The 19,735-nt window shown below is 43.0% G+C and overlaps 1 protein-coding gene across 1 annotated transcript in view; it reads left to right on the top strand.

Moving 5' to 3' along the window:
• Positions 1 to 19,735, top strand: part of USH2A (usherin) — a 793,063-nt gene that overhangs the window by 180,717 nt on the left and 592,611 nt on the right. The window contains exon 13 of the mRNA XM_054484303.2: positions 7,214 to 7,397. Within this exon, the coding sequence (XP_054340278.1) occupies positions 7,214 to 7,397 (184 nt within the window). The remainder of the gene's footprint in view (positions 1 to 7,213; positions 7,398 to 19,735) is intronic.

Below are 19,735 nucleotides of genomic sequence, written 5' to 3' on the forward strand. Positions count from 1 at the left end.
TGAATAATATTAATATTTATGTATTCACTTGATCAAGTCTAGAAGTAATTTTAGCATGATTTTATATAAAACTACCAAATGGAGGAAAATTATTATTGTTTTAATTTGAAAACTACCATCATCAACTATACTGAAATATAGTTTACAAACAATACAACAATATTGAAAATATTGATTCGTAAAGCCATTACCAAGATAGTCTTTTATTGCATGGATATAGGTGAGCCACTCATCCCTCCCCAGGCTCTTGTGGAACTATTATGTCCATTTTCTGCCTTAAGGTGAGAGTAGTTTCTTCTAAATGTCTTACAATTAGTGCTTAGCCCCAGCATTGCCCTCCTTTCTTGAATAAGACCTAGAGGTTACACTTCTTTTCTTTCTCCCTCTCAAGACCTTGGCAAAGCCTAGTTGTTCGTGGTCCTCAGGAGGGACATTGCTGGGAAATGGGCTCTTCTTTTATGCCCAGGACAAGTACTGTGCTGTGCAAATAGCCACTGCAGGAGATAATACCAGCTGCCTTACTAATAACTTTGAACTCTATAGATTCTTCTCCTAGGTGAAGCCACACTATTTTATGATATGGGTGACTCTTTGCTTTAGCTGGATGATACATTTTTTTTCCACTTGAGATGTGTCATGTCTAAAACGAAGGGTCAGCTAAATAATATAAGAAAATAATAAACTAGCGAGCTGATTTGGACCATGTATGTGTGAACTCTCAGCACTACGTAATGCAAGGTAATGATGTTGTCCTAATGACCATGCTTAAGAATGTGGTACAAAATCATTCATGGAATGAAATCTTAAGAAGATCAGTTACAATGCTACAGATATAAAGATTTGGAACATGAAGAAGAGCTAACGAAGGGGTATCAGAAATGCATTACATTAAAATAAATTGAGGTCAATTATAATTAAGCCACATTCAGGAGTTGATGTTTAAGCGGAAGGGAAGGGAAAAGATTGTTTTCTATAGTTGGAAGTCATAAAAGGAGGTAATGGTCTAGAATTAGGCACATTCAGGTAAGGCAAGAGGTAGTCTTTAAGCAGGAAGTTACCTGAGTCATCCTAATTAGAACTGCTTAAAAATAGGACAACTAAAATACTGGTGGCATTAACCTGTATAATCAGGCTCCTGAGAGGAGGAGGGGAATTAACCCCAAGGCAAATTCCCATGCAGTCTTTTCCTGGAAGCCCTACCTTCGCTTTCAGTCTCCCTAGGTGCTTTAGCATCTTTTTAGTTCTTCTCTGCTTATATTTCTGATGTTTCTGTGACATTCTTTACGCCCCAAAACTTGGACTACCCAACTTCTGCACCAAAATGCCATCCCCTACTTGTACTTACAGGTTTATCTAATACATCATTTCTTCTAAAAATCGCCCTTAATTGTTCCAAATTCTCTGTGGCTTGGAGCTATTGCAATAAGTCTAAATTAATTCTACTTGTAAGTATCTGTGCTAATGGGTAATTTATCCAAATTGGAGAGCTGTTAGCACATTCATGATGCCATCATCATGGATTTAAGGGCCTAGATAGCTTCACAGGAAGAAAAATACAAAGAATCACCACCACAGTGGCCTTGAATTTAAATGGAAGCCTTCTGAATTTGACTTTGATCATGTGATGAATCAGGTACAAGAATATACACTAATTGTCATGGCCATGCTCTATTTCTGGAAATGTATATGTAAGGGAAATTGCTGTCAGGTGATACAAATAAACAAATAGCATAACCTGGCTGTAAATTATGATAAAAATGATAGTATTAGTTGATTTCCTCCAACTGAATGGCACAGATTTTGAGCTCTTTCCTTTTCCTCTCATTGAGCACAATGTTTTCTATTTTGCTGCCCTTGAAACTTTGTAAGACAGAATGTACAGGATCTAGGGGAAGGAAAAAAACCCAATTGTTGGTAACTATAAGAAAATGGCTTGTTTTCAACAAGAGCTTGGAATGAGTTTTAGAGTATCCTAATTACTTTTTGCTGTTCCCTATATAATAGATAACAGAATAGATTCACTTTGTGCTCATGCTCTCCTTCTTTCAATACCATTGCTATTTTATGAACTTTAAATTAGTGTCGTGACAATTGTACAATTCATTTTTATTTGCTGTAACTGTATTCAGTGATCCCTCTACCCCACTGTTTCAGTAAAATTCTTTGCAGCATTTTGCATGTGCTTGTGTGTGTACCCATGGGTCCGTGCATGTGTGTATATGTATATGTACACATACACGCACACACACATCACACAACACTAAGAACCATTTCTCCCTCATATGCCTGCCTGCTCCACATTCAACTGCCTGATAACTTTCTAATTCTATAACAGTTAACTTCCATCTCCTGGGTCTGAAGAGATTTTAAGTAATTTGAATAAACTTTTGAATCACATTTGTATTTCTTTCCTTTTTCTATAAGAAAAAAAAATATGAGTTTTAGAGGTAAGCTAAAATCTCTAAATTCTGCAGGCTTTTTTTTTGTGTGTGTGCTACTTACAGGGCTCACAGCCTGTTTAATAATAGAACTCATTTTTATTCGTTCATCGAATGTGTTTGGAATGCCTACTATGTGCCAAGCAGTGTACTGGCTGCTAGGGAGACAATGATGAATAAAGCAAATGGGTTTTCTGCCCTTATGGAAGTTAGATTTTAGTGGAAATGAGATGGATTATAATTTTCGTGAACACTTAGGAAACAAACAGGATGCTATGCATTTGTAATAGGTATACCTAGCCTGGCCTAGGGAAAGTTGCCTGAGGAAGTCATGAGACCTGACTTACATGAGTGAACTAAGCAAAAGAGATAGGTCAAAATCATCCCAGCAGACAGAATGGCCCATGAAAAGGCCTTTAGGTCTCAAGAAGAGGAACAAATATGACTGTAATGGATTGAGCGGGGGATGAGCCATGAGCTGAAGCTAGAGACGTAGCTGGGACCTGACTGCAGGATTGGAAGCTGGGTGAGAGATCTGGATTTGTTTCCTAAAGGGAATAGGAAGTCATCAAGTAGTTTCAAATAGAGAAGTGAAATGTCCAAACTGCACTTTGGAAAAAGACTGCTACGAAGAATAAATTGGAACAGGACAAGAGGGATGCAATTAGAAGAGATGGCCTCTGGGACCGGGTGGCCCGGGTGTAAACCTGGGTTTTGCTATCCATTAACTCTACCATTTTAGGAAAGTGTGTTAACCTTCTCAATCTTCTGTTTTCTAATTGACAAAATAGATGTAATAATAATTCATGCATTATTTGCATTTCTATGACAACTAAATGAGATACTCAAGATAAAGCCCCTACAGTAGCATCTAGTTTGAGGTATTAGTTATAAAAAAAGTGGTTGGTGACTTTATCTGGGAGGTGGTAGTGGGGACGAAGAGTGGAAGGTTTAAAATTGTTAGGAGGCAACATCCATAGGACTTGGTAATTAGCAAAATGTAGGGGGTCAGAGAAGTGGAGGATGCAAGCTTTTGTTTTAGTAAAATACAGAATTAGTTTAATTTGAATTTCAGATAACTTTTTTTAGTCTGAACAAATGCTGCATGGGCTGCACCTTTGCTAAAAAATTTCATTATTTGTTAGAAATTCAAATGTAACTGACTTCCTATATTTTATAAATCTGCCCTACCAAAGATACCTCAGTGTTCTAGGCAAAGCAACTGAATGACTGGTAATATCTGTTGGAATGGAGCTGATTAGAGGAGGTCAAGTTTTTTGTAGAAATATTGAAATACTGCATGGTAGATTTTAAATACATTGAATTGTAGGACCTGAGAGACACCCAAGTCCAATGTAGATAATTTACTCAGTTTTTCTTTGGTCATAATTGACACACTTTTTTTTTTTTTTTTTTTTTTTTTTTTTTTTTTTTTTCTTTTTCTTTTTTTTTTTTTTAATTTCTGAAGTATTTATTGATCATTCTTGGGTGTTTCTCGGAGAGGGGGATATGGCAGGGTCATAGGATAATAGTGGAGAGAAGGTCAGGAGATAAACACATGAACAAAGGTCTCTGGTTTTCCTAGGCAGAGGACCCTGCGGCCTTCTGCAGTGTTTGTGCCCCTGAGTACTTGAGATTAGGGAGTGGTGATGACTCTTAAAGAGCATGCTGCCTTCAAGCATCTGTTTAACAAAGCACATCTTGCACCACCCTTAATCCATTTAACCCTGAGTTGACACAGCACATGTTTCAGAGAGCAGGGGGCTGGGGGAAAGGCCATAGATCAACAGCATCCCAAGGCAGAAGAATTTCTCCTAGTCAGAACAAAATGGAGTCTCCTATGCCCACCCCTTTCTACACAGACACAGCAACAATCTGATCTCTCCTTCCTTTCCCCACACTTCCTCCCCTTCTCTTCAACAAAACCGCCATCGTCCTCATGGCCCGCTCCCGATGGTCGCTGTCTCTTCGGAGCTGTTGGGTACACCTCCCAGACAGGGCAGCCGGGCAGAGGCGCTCCTCACCTCCCAGACAGGGCGGCTGGGCAGAGGCGCCCCTCGCTTCCCAGACGGGGCCGCCCGGGCAGAGGCGCTCCTCTCCTCCCAGACGGGGCGGCCGGGCAGAGGCGCTCCTCACTTCCCCGACGGGGCCGCCCGGGCAGAGGCGCTCCTCGCTTCCCAGACGGGGCCGCCCGGGCAGAGGCGCTCCTCAGTTCCTCCCAGACCGGGTGGCAGCCGGGCAGAGGCGCTCCTCACCTCCCAGACGGGGCGGCCGGGCAGAGGCGCTCCTCACTTCCCCGACGGGGCGGCCGAGCAGAGGCGCTCCTCACTTCCCAGAGGGGGCGGCCGGGCAGAGGCGCTCCTCACTTCCCAGACGGGGCCGCCGGGCAGAGACGCTCCTCACTTCCTCCCAGATGGGGTGGCGGCCAGGCAGAGGCGCTCCTCACCTCCCAGACAGGGCGGCCGGGCAGAGGCGCTCCTCACTTCCCAGACTGGGTGGCCGGGCAGAGGCGCTCCTCACCTCCTAGACGGGGCGACCAGGCAGAGGCACTCCTCACTTCCCAGACGGTGTGGCGGCTGGGCAGAGGTGCTCCTCCCTTCCCAGATGGGGCAGCCAGGCAGAGGCGCTCCTCACTTCCCAGACGGTGTGGCGGCCGGGCAGAGGTGCTCCTCCCTTCCCAGATGGGGCAGCCAGGCAGAGGCGCTCCTCACTTCCCAGACGGTGTGGCGGCCGGGCAGAGGTGCTCCTCCCTTCCCAGATGGGGCAGCCAGGCAGAGGCGCTCCTCACCTCCTCCCAGACGGGGTGGCGGCCAGGCAGAGGCGCTCCTCACTTCCCAGAGGGGGCGGCCGGGCAGAGGTGCTCCTCACTTCCTCCCAGACGGGGTGGCAGCCGGGCAGAGGCACTCCTCACCTCCCAGACGGGGCGGCCGGGCAGAGGTGCTCCTCATCTCCCAGACGGGGCGGCCGGGCAGAGGTGCTCCTCATCTCCCAGACGGGGCAGCCGGGCAGAGGTGCTCCTCACTTCCTCCCAGACGGGGTGACGGCCGGGCAGAGGCACTCCTCACCTCCCAGACGGGGCGGCCGGGCAGAGGCGCTCCTCACCTCCCAGACGGAGTGGTCAGGCAGAGGCGCTCCTCACTTCCCATATGGGGTGGCGGCCGGGCAGAGGCGCTCCTCACTTCCCAGATGGGGCAGCTGGGCAGAGGTGCTCCTCACTTCCTCCCAGACGGGGTGGCAGCCGGGCAGAGGCGCTCCTCACCTCCCAGACGGGGTGGCCGGGCAGAGGCGCTCCTCCCTTCCCAGACGGAGTGGCCAGGCAGAGGCGCTCCTCACCTCCCAGAGTGGGCGGCCGGGCAGAGGTGCTCCTCACTTCCTCCCAGACGGGGTGGCGGCCAGGCAGAGGCGCTCCTCACCTCCCAGACGGGGCGGCCGGGCAGAGGCACTCCTCACCTCCCAGAGTGGGCGGCCGGGCAGAGGCGCTCCTCACTTCCCAGAGTGGGCGGCCGGGCAGAGGCGCTCCTCACTTCCCAGAGTGGGCGGCCGGGCAGAGGCGCTCCTCACTTCCCATAGGGGGTGGCAGCCGGGCAGAGGCGCTCCTCACTTCCCAGATGGGGCAGCTGGGCAGAGGTGCTCCTCACTTCCTCCCAGACGGGGTGGCGGCCAGGCAGAGGCGCTCCTCACCTCCCAGACGGGGCGGCCAGGCAGAGGCACTCCTCACCTCCCAGACGGGGCGGCTGGGCAGAGGCGCTCCTCACCTCCCAGAAGGGGCGGCTGGGCAGAGGCGCTCCTCACTTCCCATATGGGGTGGCAGCCGGGCAGAGGCGCTCCTCACTTCCCAGACGGGGTGGCGGCCAGGCAGAGGCGCTCCTCACTTCCCAGATAGGGCAACAGGGCAGAGGCGCTCCTCACTTCCTCCCAGACGGGGCGGCCGGGCAGAGGTGCTCCTCATCTCCCAGACGGGGCAGCCGGGCAGAGGCGCTCCTCACTTCCTCCCAGACGGGGTGGCAGCCGGGCAGAGGCGCTCCTCACATCCCAGATGATGGGCGGCCGGGCAGAGGCGCTCCTCACTTCCCAGATAGGGCGGCCGGGCAGAGGGGCTCCTCACATTCCAGACGATGGGCGGCCAGGCAGAGACGCTCCTCGCTTCCTAGACGGGGTGGCGGTGGGGCAGAGGCTGTAATCTTAGCACTTTAAGAGGCCAAGGCAGGAGGCTGGCAGGTGGAGGCTGCAGAGAGCCGAGATCACACCACTGCACTCCAGCCTGAGCACCATTGCCCTCCCCCTCCCCCTCCCCCTCCCCCTCCCCCTCCCTCTCCCTCTCCCCTCTTTTTTCGGTCTCCCTCTCCTTCTTTTTTCGGTCTCCCTCTGTTGCCGAAGCTGGACTGTACTGCCGGGATCTCGGCTTGCTGCAGCCTCCCTGCCTCGGGCTCCTGTGACTCTCCTGCCTTGGCCTGCCGAGTGCCTGGGATTGCAGGCGCGCGCCGCCACGCCTGAATGGTTTTTGTATTTTTGGTGGAGACGGGGTTTCGCCGTGTTGACCGGGCTGGTCTCCAGCTCCTGGCCTCGAGTGATCTGCCTGCCTCGGCCTCCCGAGGTGCTGGGATTGCAGACGGAGTCTCGCTAACTCAATTGACACACTTAAGAACAGATATAACCACATTTGTATTGGGAATTAGTGCCATGGTATTCTGTTTTTCTGTGTAATCAATTATTATGCTTTAAATAAAAGAGTGGATAAAAAGCATATACAAAACTTTTAATTTCTTTATTTCTAGGTTTTTATATTTCTCCAAGCAATGCCACTGGCTGCCTGCCATGCTCATGCCATACAACTGGTGCAGTTAATCACATCTGTAATAGCCTGACTGGTCAGTGTGTTTGCCAAGATGCTTCCATTGCTGGGCAACGTTGTGACCAATGCAAAGACCATTACTTTGGATTTGATCCTCAGACTGGAAGGTACATCTTTATAAGCTTTAATAATTAAACTCTTTCTTTAGCAACAGTTAACTTTTTTTGGCAGTTGCAAAGCAATAACTTCTGTAAAAAGTATTTTTTTTTGCCCGGCTTGGTGGCTCACACCTGTAATCCCAGCACTTTGGGAGGCCAAGGCAGGCGGATCATGAGGTCAAGAGGTCGATATCATCCTGGCCAACACGGTGAAACCCCGTCTTTACTAAAAATACAAAAATTAGCTGGGCAAGGTGGCGTGCACCTGTAGTCCCAACTACTCAGGAGGCTGAGGCAGAGGAATCTCTTGAATCGGGACGGGTAGGTTGCAGTGAGCCGAGATCACGCCACTGTACTCCAGCCTGGGAGACAGTGCGAGACTCTGTCTCAAAAAAAAAAAAGTGTTTTTTTGTTATTGATATGTTTTTTGTTCCATGACATCTGCATTTACTTAATATATGCTAATCTTTGAATATTTCCTAGAGTGGGTTGCTATATATTGATAGATGTGCCCCATCCTAGCATCTGGGAATGTTGAATGAGATAAAATATATTTTCCCTCAAAAAGCTGAGAGTCTGGATGTGGAGAAAGACAGGAAAAGACATATCTGAAGAAGAAAATACACATACACATACTTTCTCTCTCTCTCTCTGTCTCTCTGTGTGTGTGTGTATATATATGTTATATATATATATAAAATATATATGTATGTGGGATATATGTATATGCTTTGTTCTTCATTGCCCTTGAATTTATTGCATATTTATTAGTTCATTGCATCTATTTATATTTTCCTTGCCTTTCTAATTTAGCTTTAAAGACTGGCAGATGAGAAAGGTAGCTTTGTATTCTGTGATATGATTTTTTTTCAGTGTGTAAAGTATATTATGAAAGTAAATCATTTTTCAAAGTTACACTGTCTTTAATATTCTACTTCTTATTCTCTGGGTATCTGTGGCCATTTGCCTTCACTCATTTGTGTTTATTGCTGTATTTTTGAAGATGTGCTGTAATACCAATTCCGTGTGTGTGTGTGTGTGTGTGTGAGAGAGAGAGGGAGAGAGAGATTATGAGCTTGTCTAAAGTTCAGACTAAATCTATGAATTCTTTGAAGCTCCTATCCCTGAGAAGCTAGTAGTGTGTGCTGAACTCAGAAAGCATGTAATAAAACCAGTCAAATCTGTTTCTCAATATGTGTATATTTATAAATATAATTGCTAATTATTTCATGGTTTGTGATTATCTGGGCTCTTTTAAACTCATTGCCCCCCTGCTGCCTGCCTTTTGGCTGTTCCACTCCTCATTAACACCTCCATTAGAGGGTGGACAGGTGACAGGGTAATTACTGAAAAAGAACTTAAACTAGTTCATTTTGACTTTCTTTTAAAATTTGATGTAATTTTTAAAAACTACAAAAATCATTTAAAATTTTACTAAAATAATTTTTGTTTTCTTGACATACAGACATGCATATATTTTAATCTGTGATGCTCTACTTCTATCACCATAGAAATGTTACTTTGATAGTCTGAGACCATTGTGTCTCTCTTCTACAAATGTTATTATAAATCACCTAAATGAGTACAGAAAGCACATGGTCCAGTAAATAGTAAATAAAAAGCACTGTCAGGATTTTGATAGTAAAATAGGAGCCAGTTACTGCACATACTAGCTCCTAGGTGTAATTTTTTTGAAATAATATTCTACAGATTCCCCAGTTGGAACTCTTGAGCTGGTTTGTTTCACTCCTGGCCACCTCTGTCTTTTTCATAGTTCTGACTACATTTACCAGGAGAAAAATATCTTCCCCAATCCACTGTCTTCCTTGCAACACTCATGCCCATCAGTGTCATTCTGTGACATTCAATTACCCATTTTTGTTCTACTCATCCCCTTTGTTAGTCTTCCCAGGGTTATCAGCAAAACGCCTGCTCAGTGACCTAGGGATGTCTGATTGTTTCAGCTTTTTCACTTAACTTTTTTTCTTTAAGTGAGATCTGATTCCCTTCATTACACTGCTTCCTCTACCCTTCGATGTTCTTAAATTCATGGCTGAGCCTTTTACCCCATTCTGTTCCTCTCCCATTATCTATCCATCTCACTCTCACTCCCCACCTTACTTTAGTCCAGGAACAAGAATTGCTTAAAAAGTACTGTTCCATCACCTGTCACTCTGCAGTAGGCCTGACTAGCACTGGAGCTAGATTCCCAGGGTTAGAAGGTGGATTTAAATGTTTACATAAATTGATAAGGAATAGGAAGGACCAAAGAAGTGAGTATAAGCTACATTTTTAGAAGATACTGAAGTTACAATAAAGAAAGAATTCAGTCTAGGCACTGTGGCTAACTCCTGTAATCCCAGCACTTTGGGAGGCTAAGGTGACCAGATCCCTTGAGTCCGGGAGTCTAAGACCAGCCTGGGTAACATGGCAAAACCCCATCTCTATAAAAAATAAAAAGTTAGCCAGGTGTAGTGGCTCTTGCCTGTAGTCCCAGCTACTTGGGAGGCTGATGTGGGAGGACTGCTTGAGACTGGAAGGTTGAGGCTTCAGTCAGTCAAGATTGTGCCACTGCACTCTAGCCCGGGCAACAGAGCGAGACCCTGTCTCAGAAAAAAAAAAAGCAAAAAAGAGAGAGAGAGAGAAAGCAGACTTCAGACACACAAAAAGAATGAGGGGCAGGTTGGAGTCTAGAAAATAGAGCTAAAGTATGAGAAGCTTAGTAGATTTCTAAAAATATGAATGATTCAGAGTAAGTGTGGGTTTTTTTTTTTTTTTTTTTTTTTTTTTTTGGACAGTCTCACACTCTGTCTCCTAGGCTGGAGTGCAGTGGTGCGATCTCGACTCACTTCAACCTCTGCCTCCCAGGCTCAAAAGATTCTCCTGCCTCAGCCTCCTGAGTAGCTGGGATTACACGTGTGTGCCACCATGCCTGGCTAATTTTTTTTGTATTTTTAGTAGAGACGGGGTTTCACCATGTTGGTCAGTCTGGTCTTGGACTCCTGAACTCGCGATCCGCCCACCTCGGCCTCCCAAAGTGCTGGGATTACAGGCTTGAGCCACTGTGTCAGGCCGAGTATGTGTTTAAACAAAAAGATCCACAAGTTTTATATAAATGAGGTTGGATATCTTTACATATTAGTTGGCTCCTGTTATATTGATGGGGGTGGTGAGAATTACATTTTTAAAATTACAAATTGTCCCTGGAAATGGTAGCAGTTTTCTTCCATCTCTGTATTAGTCCATTTTCATGCTGCTGATAAAGACATACCTGAGACTGGGCAATTTACAAAAGAAAGAAGTTTATTGGACTTACAATTCCACATGGCTAAGGAGACCTCACAATCGTGGTGGAAGGTGAAAGACACGTCTCACATGGTGGCAGAGAGAAGAAAGCTTGTGCAGGGAAACTCCCCTTTTTAAAACCATCAGATATCGTGAGACTTATTTACTCTCATGAGAACAGCAGGGGAAAGACCCTGCCCTATAATTCAATCACCTCCCACTGTGTTCCTCCCACAACACATGGGAGTTGTGGGAGTTACAATTCAAGATGAGATTTGGGTGGGGACACAGCCAAACCATATCAATCCCCTTTGTTCTTATCTTTCCAGTTCCAGGTTTTCCTTTTCAGAGCGATTCTATTTTTCCCACTTTTCTAACTCCTGCCATTATTTTAACTACTTTGACATGTACTGACGCAGTTCTTTGGCCTCTTCATTCACTTCCCACTTCAGCAACCCATTTCCATGGCTACACCCTGGATTTTGTGATGACTTATAATTTCTCTATTTCTCAAATCTTCCTAATCCCATGAATGCTATTCTATGGATATATAACATCTTTCCAATTCCAATTCCAATTCACCCCGGAAGCCTCACATAACCTGCTCCTTAACTTCTCTTCATCTTTATCCCATTATCCCTCCTTAGTCCTCTTTTGATCAACTCCATCCCTAACTTTACTGTCTTCTACTTCTAGCCTGAGGCAAAACCTTTTTAATTCTGACCCTTTTGAGTACCTGATTGTGGGCTCCCTTCTGCTGTACTGTGGGGTCAGCTCCAGAGATGATCACCCTACACCTGCCCTGATCTGTAATGACTTAGGGAAAGATCATGTGCCTATGCTGATCTGAAGCACTACCATGTATGTACTTCTTATCAATTTACTTTCTTTCTCTCTTTAAGCTCCTACCAGTCTCCTCAGTTTTAATTCCATGCTGTTGCCCTTGCAGATAATCTGGCCCTCTGCTCATAGACAAAATAAAGCCAGATATAAGTATCTCCAGATTATCTTTACTCCACCTCCAGCTTGTCTACATTGTCACACATTTTTAATTTTTTATCTATTCTTAGAAGAAAATCCTATGTATTTTTGCCTAAAAATAACCTGTTCCCGGTTCTTGATATGATCCCTTCCTGTTTTCCTACTCTTGTTGCTCCCTTCCACGATCTTTGCTCCATCAAATCCTCCCTTTAGTTTAACTCAAACATCTCTCTATAGGTAATATCATAACTGTCTACAAAAATGCTATTCATTCTACAAACTCCTTCCCTTGATTCTGCCCTGCTTGATGAGTCCTGAAAGTTATTGTCTAATCTCTCACTCTTCATTCACTTACTAACATTTAAAAAGAGCACTATGATTCAAGAAAACATGATTTAAAAAATAAAAGAGCAGATTTTTTTTCTTCTTCATTTTGTTTCTTTCTCATTCATTCTTTATTCACCATGTGTGGTACATACATGTTAGCAGAACATACAAGTTAGCAGAACTTGCAACATGCAGACATTCAAGAACTAGTTATGTGACCATTAAATTCTCATCCAAATCAAAGACAAGGTGTATAAAGAGATATAATAAACAAAAATGGGTTAAGGAAAAGACAGAATGAGGGAACAGGTTTCACTGGTGGGAAAAAGGAGCGGTCGGTGGTGCTTTCCACTTGAGTCCAGTGAGAAGGTCTTATTTGATCCCTTGAAGGGTGACATGTGTCTCCTGCAGTTGGAGAGACCAGTGCATCGATATCTATCTTAGACCTGGCAAATCTAACTGAGAATAGACAGTCTACCCAGGTTTGGATAGGTAAGCTAAAAGACAGTGCCCTGCATATCTTAGACTTCCAGAGTTCATCATGACAAGGAAGACTATGTATTTCTCATGACCAGATGAAGACCACAAGGAAGAGAGACAGGGTGAGGTTGTCTTAGTCTGTGCTCAACGTACCACTTAGAAGACAAAGGGGCCTGTGTAGAGAAAAGGACAAGATTACTGTGGACTACAGAATTAATAAGCAACCAGTCGAAAAGAAAATGCATCTGACTGCACTAAAACAAAAGGCGAGTGATACCTAATGGTGAGAAAGATCAATGAAGAAGTCAGGAAGGTATACTGTCAGTGATAAGTCAGTTTTATATACATGCAGGACCAGAGACAATAGACTGCTTTGGGTGGTGCTAGTCCAGTGAGTTTCTACCCTTCCTACAGCCTCTACATGAGGGGGGAGGCTAACCAAGCTACCTTCTCTGGTTATAGATTTGCTGCCTTCGTCATGTCCTAGCTAGATGAAAGGGAGAGAAGTATGTTCTTGAAAATGTCTGTTCTTTAAATAAAGATTGGAATGTTGACTAATATACAGGATTAGACATTCTGTTTTCTGAATTGAATTTGTATTTTGCAATGTAAAGTAACTGTAGGACATTCTATTGCCTGAGAAAGACCAGAAAAGCCAAGTGACTAACTCATTTTATATCCACGTGGAACATGGGGGAATTAGCTCCATATTATACATTTAAAGGGTCAGTGAAAGACAAAAGTAAAACGATTTATGATTGCTTCTCATGACTCATGGTTTCTCAATGTGCTGGTCATTTCATCGTTCCCCTTTATTTCTTAAAATTACCTCTTCCTTTGGCTTCCGAGATTCTACTTCTCTTATCTGTTTTCTATCTCTTTTTTTGGCTACTCCTTTTTAATATGTCCTTTCAATTTCCACAACTGTGTCCCTGATTTCAACCACTACATACAGTTAATGGCTCTCAAACATATGATCACCTATTCAGATGCCTGCCACGCACTCTAGGCCTGTAGCCAGCTGTCTCTCTGAGTTTTACACTTGCAAGTCCCTCGTGCATTTCATTTTTAATATAGTCAGCACAGAACTAACCATTACTTCCTCATCTCCCCCCAAATAAAAATAAGTCTCATGCTATCTCATGCTATCATCATCTTGGTAAAAAAGACAGAAAGCTTCAAATAATTATTCAAGTCCAAACTTCCCAAGTTTGAGTGGGGCTTAGATTCTTCTCAGGTTTGGCAGAATTGGCTCTGTTGTTGAGTAGAATGAGTCTACAGGCTACTGCTGGAAAGTGCTATGGAAAGCCAGAGCTACTGTATATAATGCAGCTTCTCTAAAAAGAATAGAAAGAATAAAGCTTCCCATGGCCATATGGGACCCAAAGAGACAGCAGGATTTGTCTCTTACTAAATCAGTCGGGTGGAATGCTGGTAACTTGACTTGACCCTCCTATCCCACTGATGAATTCAGCTGTCTCTTTTCACTTCAACATTGATAATCATTACAGAGGAAATCCTGTAGCACAGAAGGGCATGGAGAAGGATATTTTAAAATGTGACAATGAGAATTGCTTGAGTTTGGACTTTTGTTCAATGTTGAAAAGAGATAAAAATGGTTTTTCCATTCCTCTTTTGAATGATACCATTCTTGAACCTTTTTTTGACTTCTGGTTGTTATTGTATATACACCAACATTAGCTATATTGAAAATGTGTAACAATTGACTAAGATATATGGGATTCCATCAAGTATAAGAAATTTTTGTTTCTTAAAGGAAAAAATTCACATGTAGTGTAAATATGTACAGATATGCAGTATATGAAAACAGCTATGCCCTAATGTTAAAACAATTTTTTTGAAAACAAAGTAGATTCAAATGATTTTGAAATCTAGGCACTGTGGTAGGTTATTACAAATAGAAATGTTTACATTTATAAAAATTACATTCCAATTATAACATGGAAATTAAAACATTAATTTTCAAAATATACAGTAGATTATAAGTATCTTAGTATTATGACAGGGGAAGATACAAGTGTCATGTTATTTCTTCATCAACTTGGAAAATAACCTCACTTCCTTATCTCCTTAGTTCACATATTCCTTACCTTCTTCATGCTCTATTTGTTGGATATAACAAGGCTTGCTATATTGTTTTCTCTTGGTTTATTTTCTACACAGTTTTTTATATTCCCAAGGACAAAATAAATAAAATAAAATAGACCTCGGCCCTAAACTACACAACCAACAACAAAAATCCAGGCAACACAACAATAACTTTTTGTGACCAAGCTGGAAAATCATTTGCCTGTTTCCATCTAAGTGGTTTATTCTTCAAAAGTTACTGACCAGAAAAAGGGGGCATGTATTTAAAAAAGCTGATCCTAGTGCAAACATTACTCCATTTACCTCTGACACATAAAGCAAACATGATTTAATCAGTATCGAAAACAATGAAGCAAAAAAAATCTGCCCACTGAAAAATCAATAATGCAAAAAAGTATGTAGTGTTTGTCTAACCCAAAAACAATGAGACAAAAATGGGCCATATTTAATTCATCTCAGTTGGTAGTGGAGACTCGTATTTGACACCCTGCACTTACTGGCGCTGTCCTCAAGTTGACCTGTGACTATGACTGCTCTCCCCCATAGCCCCCAGGACTGCTCCAGTCCATCTGGTACCCCACAGTTTTCTTACAGAACAACCACACATCACAACCCCCAAAAGTTTCTTCCCTATTGATATACCCTCTCTATATTCTATGTTACCTTGTTTTAAGCCTTAAGGAGCTAGTGGTATCACTATTTGTCCCGTTTACTAGCTAACACACACTGAAGTTGTCCATAGAGTGTAGGACACCAAGGCTGGTTAGGGAGAATAAAGGCTCAGACTTCTGGAGCATAAAATACAGGGAAGTTCTTCTACGCCCAGATTATTTTTGGTTTTACTGAAATGTTCTACATTTCAGCACTAGGTTATAGATTTTGTCCAGTAATCTTTTCACAGGCCTTTTTCTGATTGATCTCAATTGGTCTTTTCTCTGAGAACCAGGTCAATGACTTCAAATGAAAGCAGATAACTTTCTTGTCAACTGATTTCCTTTTATGGTGTGATAATGGAAAAATTAGGGAGTGTGCCTCATAGATTCCCTCTGCTCAGTGACTCTTTGTCAGACAGCTGGCTGTCATCTGGGGTGACAGGGTAAATGGGCCACAAGCCTGTCATCATCTGGCAGCCAAGGCAGGGCTTTCTCACAAGGTAGTGGCAGATTTCCAAGAAAGAAAGCAGAAGCATGCAAAGACCCTTGAGGCCCGAACCACCAGGATGTTACTTTTGCCTTATTCTACTGGCCAAAGCAAGGCACAAGGCTTGACCATGTTTGGAAGTGGTGGGGAATAAACAGACTCTCCTTTTGATGAGTAGAACTAACTATACAGTTAGCTGCAAAGGACCTGCACAGAGGGAAAGGTGAAGAGTTGTGATTTTTGCAATCTCCTATGGCTGCCAAACCATATATTCTCCCTTAATATAGATGATATATGATCCAATAAGAAGTATCAGTTTTTATATGTTAGTAGCATTTATTCCATGTGATATAATAGGAATAACACGCAATTGGACATCAGGATATCCAAGTTTCAGTTTTGTCTTCTCCACTAGACCAGATATAGTAGCTTCCTATTACTTCCTAGTAGCATTTATTCAATGTGATATAATAGGAATAACACGCAATTGGACATCAGGATATCCAGGTTTCAGTTTTGTCTTTTCCACTAGACCAGACATAGTAGCTTCCTATTATTGGTGGAATAAATTATCTCAAACTCAGTGGCTTAAAACAACATGAATTTTTATTATCTCATAGTTCTGGAAATCAGAGGCTCTAAATGAGTTTTACTAGGCTAAAATCAGGCCTGTGTTTCTTCTGGAGATTCTAGGGAAAAAAAAAAAAATTCCTTGATTTTCCCAGCTTTTAGAGGCCACCTACATTCTTTTTTTTGTTTTTTGTTTTTTGTTTTTTGTTGTTTTTTTTTGAGATGGAGTTTTGCTCTTGTTGCCCAGGCTGGAGTGCAATGGTACGATCTCGGCTCACTGCAACCTCCACGTCCTGGGTTCAAATGATTCTCCTGCCTCAGCCTCCCGAGTAGCTGTGATTACAAGCATGCAGCACAACCCCCAGCTAATTTTGTATTTTTAATAGAGACAGGGTTTCTCCATGTTGGTCAGGCTGGTTTCAAACTCCCAACCTCAGGTGATCTGCCCGCCTTGGCCTCCCAAAGTGCTGGGATTACAGGCGTGAGCCACCGCACCCATCGTACATTCTTTAGCTCATGGCTCCTTCCTTCATTTTCAAAGCCAGCAGAGCAGTGTTTCCTTGGACCTCTGCTTATGTCCTTACATGTTTTCTCTCTGACTCTTACCCTCCTGCCTTCCTTTATAAGGACCCTAGATTACATTGGGCATTCTTGGATTATCCAGGATAATCTCCCCATCTCAAAATCCTTAACCACATCTGCAAAATTCCTTTTACCAAGTAAGGTAACATTCACAAGTTTGGAGGATTAGAACTTGGATATTGTTGGAGTGGGCATGATATGACCTGCTCTACCAGAGTTCAGCAATCTATAGCCTGGGGGTCAGCCACATGTTTATGTAAATAGAGTTTTATTGGAGCACAACAATGTTAATTCTTTACATGTTTTCTGCGGTTGCTTTCCTGCTACAGCAGCAGAGTTGAGTTACAATAGAACTCATATGGCCTGCAAAGCCTAAAATATTTACTATCTCATCCTTTATAGATAAAGATTGCTGACCTTGTAACTAGATTTACTGTCACCTTGGGCAAATTACTTAGTCTCACTAAGCATAATAGAATCATAACTTTATAGACTGGGAAAGAACCTTAAAAGTAATTTTGGTTAAACTCCACCCTATACATTTCTCTGCGTAAATCACCTTTTCGGAATAACTGGTGAATGGCCATTCAGCTTCTGCTCCAAAACATGGAACTAAAAGGAGCTCACTATCTCACGAAGTAGCTGATGTTTATTTCAAACAGCTGTATTTCTGCAACTAATAGAAATATATTATTTATATTAACCAAAACGTTGCAGTCTTTTGACTTTCTTGCCTAGTCTTATTTATGCCTTCTGAGACCATAGGGAATAAGTGAAATCTCTCTTCTATCTGTGAGCACTTTAAAAATTTGATTCTGCTATCATATCTGAAAGTTATTTAGTTATTTGCATAAATATGTGGAGTGTCAACAAAGGAGAAAGAGACGGTGTTCTCAGATCAGAACCTTGCTAAGCAAGCTGCCTGGACTTAGCTGTCACTATTGCATGGATGCAAGGGAGTCACTGCCCCTGGTCCAGCTTTTCTGAGTTTCTATATTTGTGCCTGGGAAATTCACCAAAGAGGGTGGGTTTGCACACTGTTAACTTCTCCCTTTCAGATGAGGCATTCGTATTTCCTTGTTCAATAAGCCATGTGAATATGGCTTTCAGTTCACACAACGTGGATGCCCAAGCCTCAAATCCCTCTCCTATAATTCTGATTCCATCTGCAAGAGAATTCAGATGCTGTTAGTAGGCTGTAACTAAAGGGAAACTAAGAAGCTCGATGAAACCACAGCTCCACTGTTAATCGGGGAAAACCAAACTCCTCTAGAGGGCACTGTAGCACTCACCGAATTCTGTGAACTGAGAACACTGGTTTAAGAGAATCTGAACAGAGACCAGCTCTTAAAGAAAACTGTCCATTCCCTGGGAGTGAGGTTAGCCAGGGGGACAGAGTTAAGCCAATAAAAAGGGGCTCAAAAGAGCTAACTTGTTATTAGAGCTACAAACCATGTTTGGATTAATCTCCGGTGTCCTATCCTAAGTCTAAAGCTTCCCTGGTGCTTTATTCACTATTAATTCCTGTATCCGACAATATGTACTGAATCCTTACTGTGTGCTAGCCTTTGTGTTAGGGACTGATGGAAAAAAACTAAAACAAAAACAAACAAACAAAAAAACTCTGCCGAATTTCTCCAATTTGCCTTGAAGTCTCTTTCCCTTTTATTAATAATCCTTATCTAAAATCCCTTGGCAATTGGAGATCTCTTTCTCCTTGGTTCTTTATGTTGAATGACGTCCTCATCATCCCCATTAGCAAGTTAGAAGACTGGGAGTAACTTTATACCTATCCTCCCTTCTCTTTTCAATTCGGCATCCCATTCTACCAATTTTACTTAACATTTCTCAGGTCTATCCTGCTCATTTCCATTGCTCCTTGACACTGCCCCAAGGTAGCATTATCTTACTTCTGCTCACCTTTCCAGGTTTATCTATCACCATTTCCCATTATGAATTTACATCCAAGAGTACTGAGCTGCTTGCAATTTCATACCCTCTTCTGCTTTTTCTTTTTTTCTCTATTTTTGCCCCTCCCCGACTTCCCTGGCTTATTTCTACTCATCTTTTAACGTTCAGCCCAAGCATCTCCTCCAAGACTTCTACTTAAAATTACCCTTCCCATCCCTTCTTCTGCTACCAGACTGGTTAAGCTGCCCCTTTTCTGGACCTTTAGAGTCTGGATACATCTTTATTAATGCTGTTTCCATTTTTTCTTGCATACGAGATTGCGAGTTCCTTGAGGACCGGGGCAATTCTATATGATTCATCTCTACATCCTTGATGTTTATTCCAGTCCTGGAACATAGCTGGCCCTCAATGAATGTTATTTATGTAAATCAATATTTAAATCAATTTGATAGTACCCATGAGCTGAGGCCCCAGAGAGAGGAGGGGTGTACAAAGAGAAATGTCAATAAATTGACCTATATATCTTGGGATATATCTCTGGGCCTCCTACAGCAGTTCTCCCTCAGATGATGAATTTTCTGACAATGATGTGCATTACTGAAACATATTCCTTTCATTAATAGTTAGGTTTCTTCAACAGTAATAATTAGGATAACAGTTTCTCTCACTGTTTCCACAACTGGAAGAAACTCCTAAGAAAGGAAAGTATATGAAATTTGTGATGTAGGAGACAGAGGCCAACTTCTTTCCCATTGTAACCAGCAAATACTGAGTTATGTAAGGGTCCAAAGAGAACTATCATAGCAAAGTGCTGGCAGAGATTAGTGATGCTTTACTCCTGTTTTGTTTACCATAATGAACTGGTCAATAAACATCACAAATTTTTTATCTATATAAATCTTGACAGATTACTCTTTATGAAATCCATTTAGCAAGTGAGGTTTTCCCATAAGGATGAAAAA

Source organism: Pongo pygmaeus, chromosome 1 (genome assembly GCF_028885625.2).
Source record: "Pongo pygmaeus isolate AG05252 chromosome 1, NHGRI_mPonPyg2-v2.0_pri, whole genome shotgun sequence".
Taxonomy (NCBI): domain Eukaryota; kingdom Metazoa; phylum Chordata; class Mammalia; order Primates; family Hominidae; genus Pongo; species Pongo pygmaeus.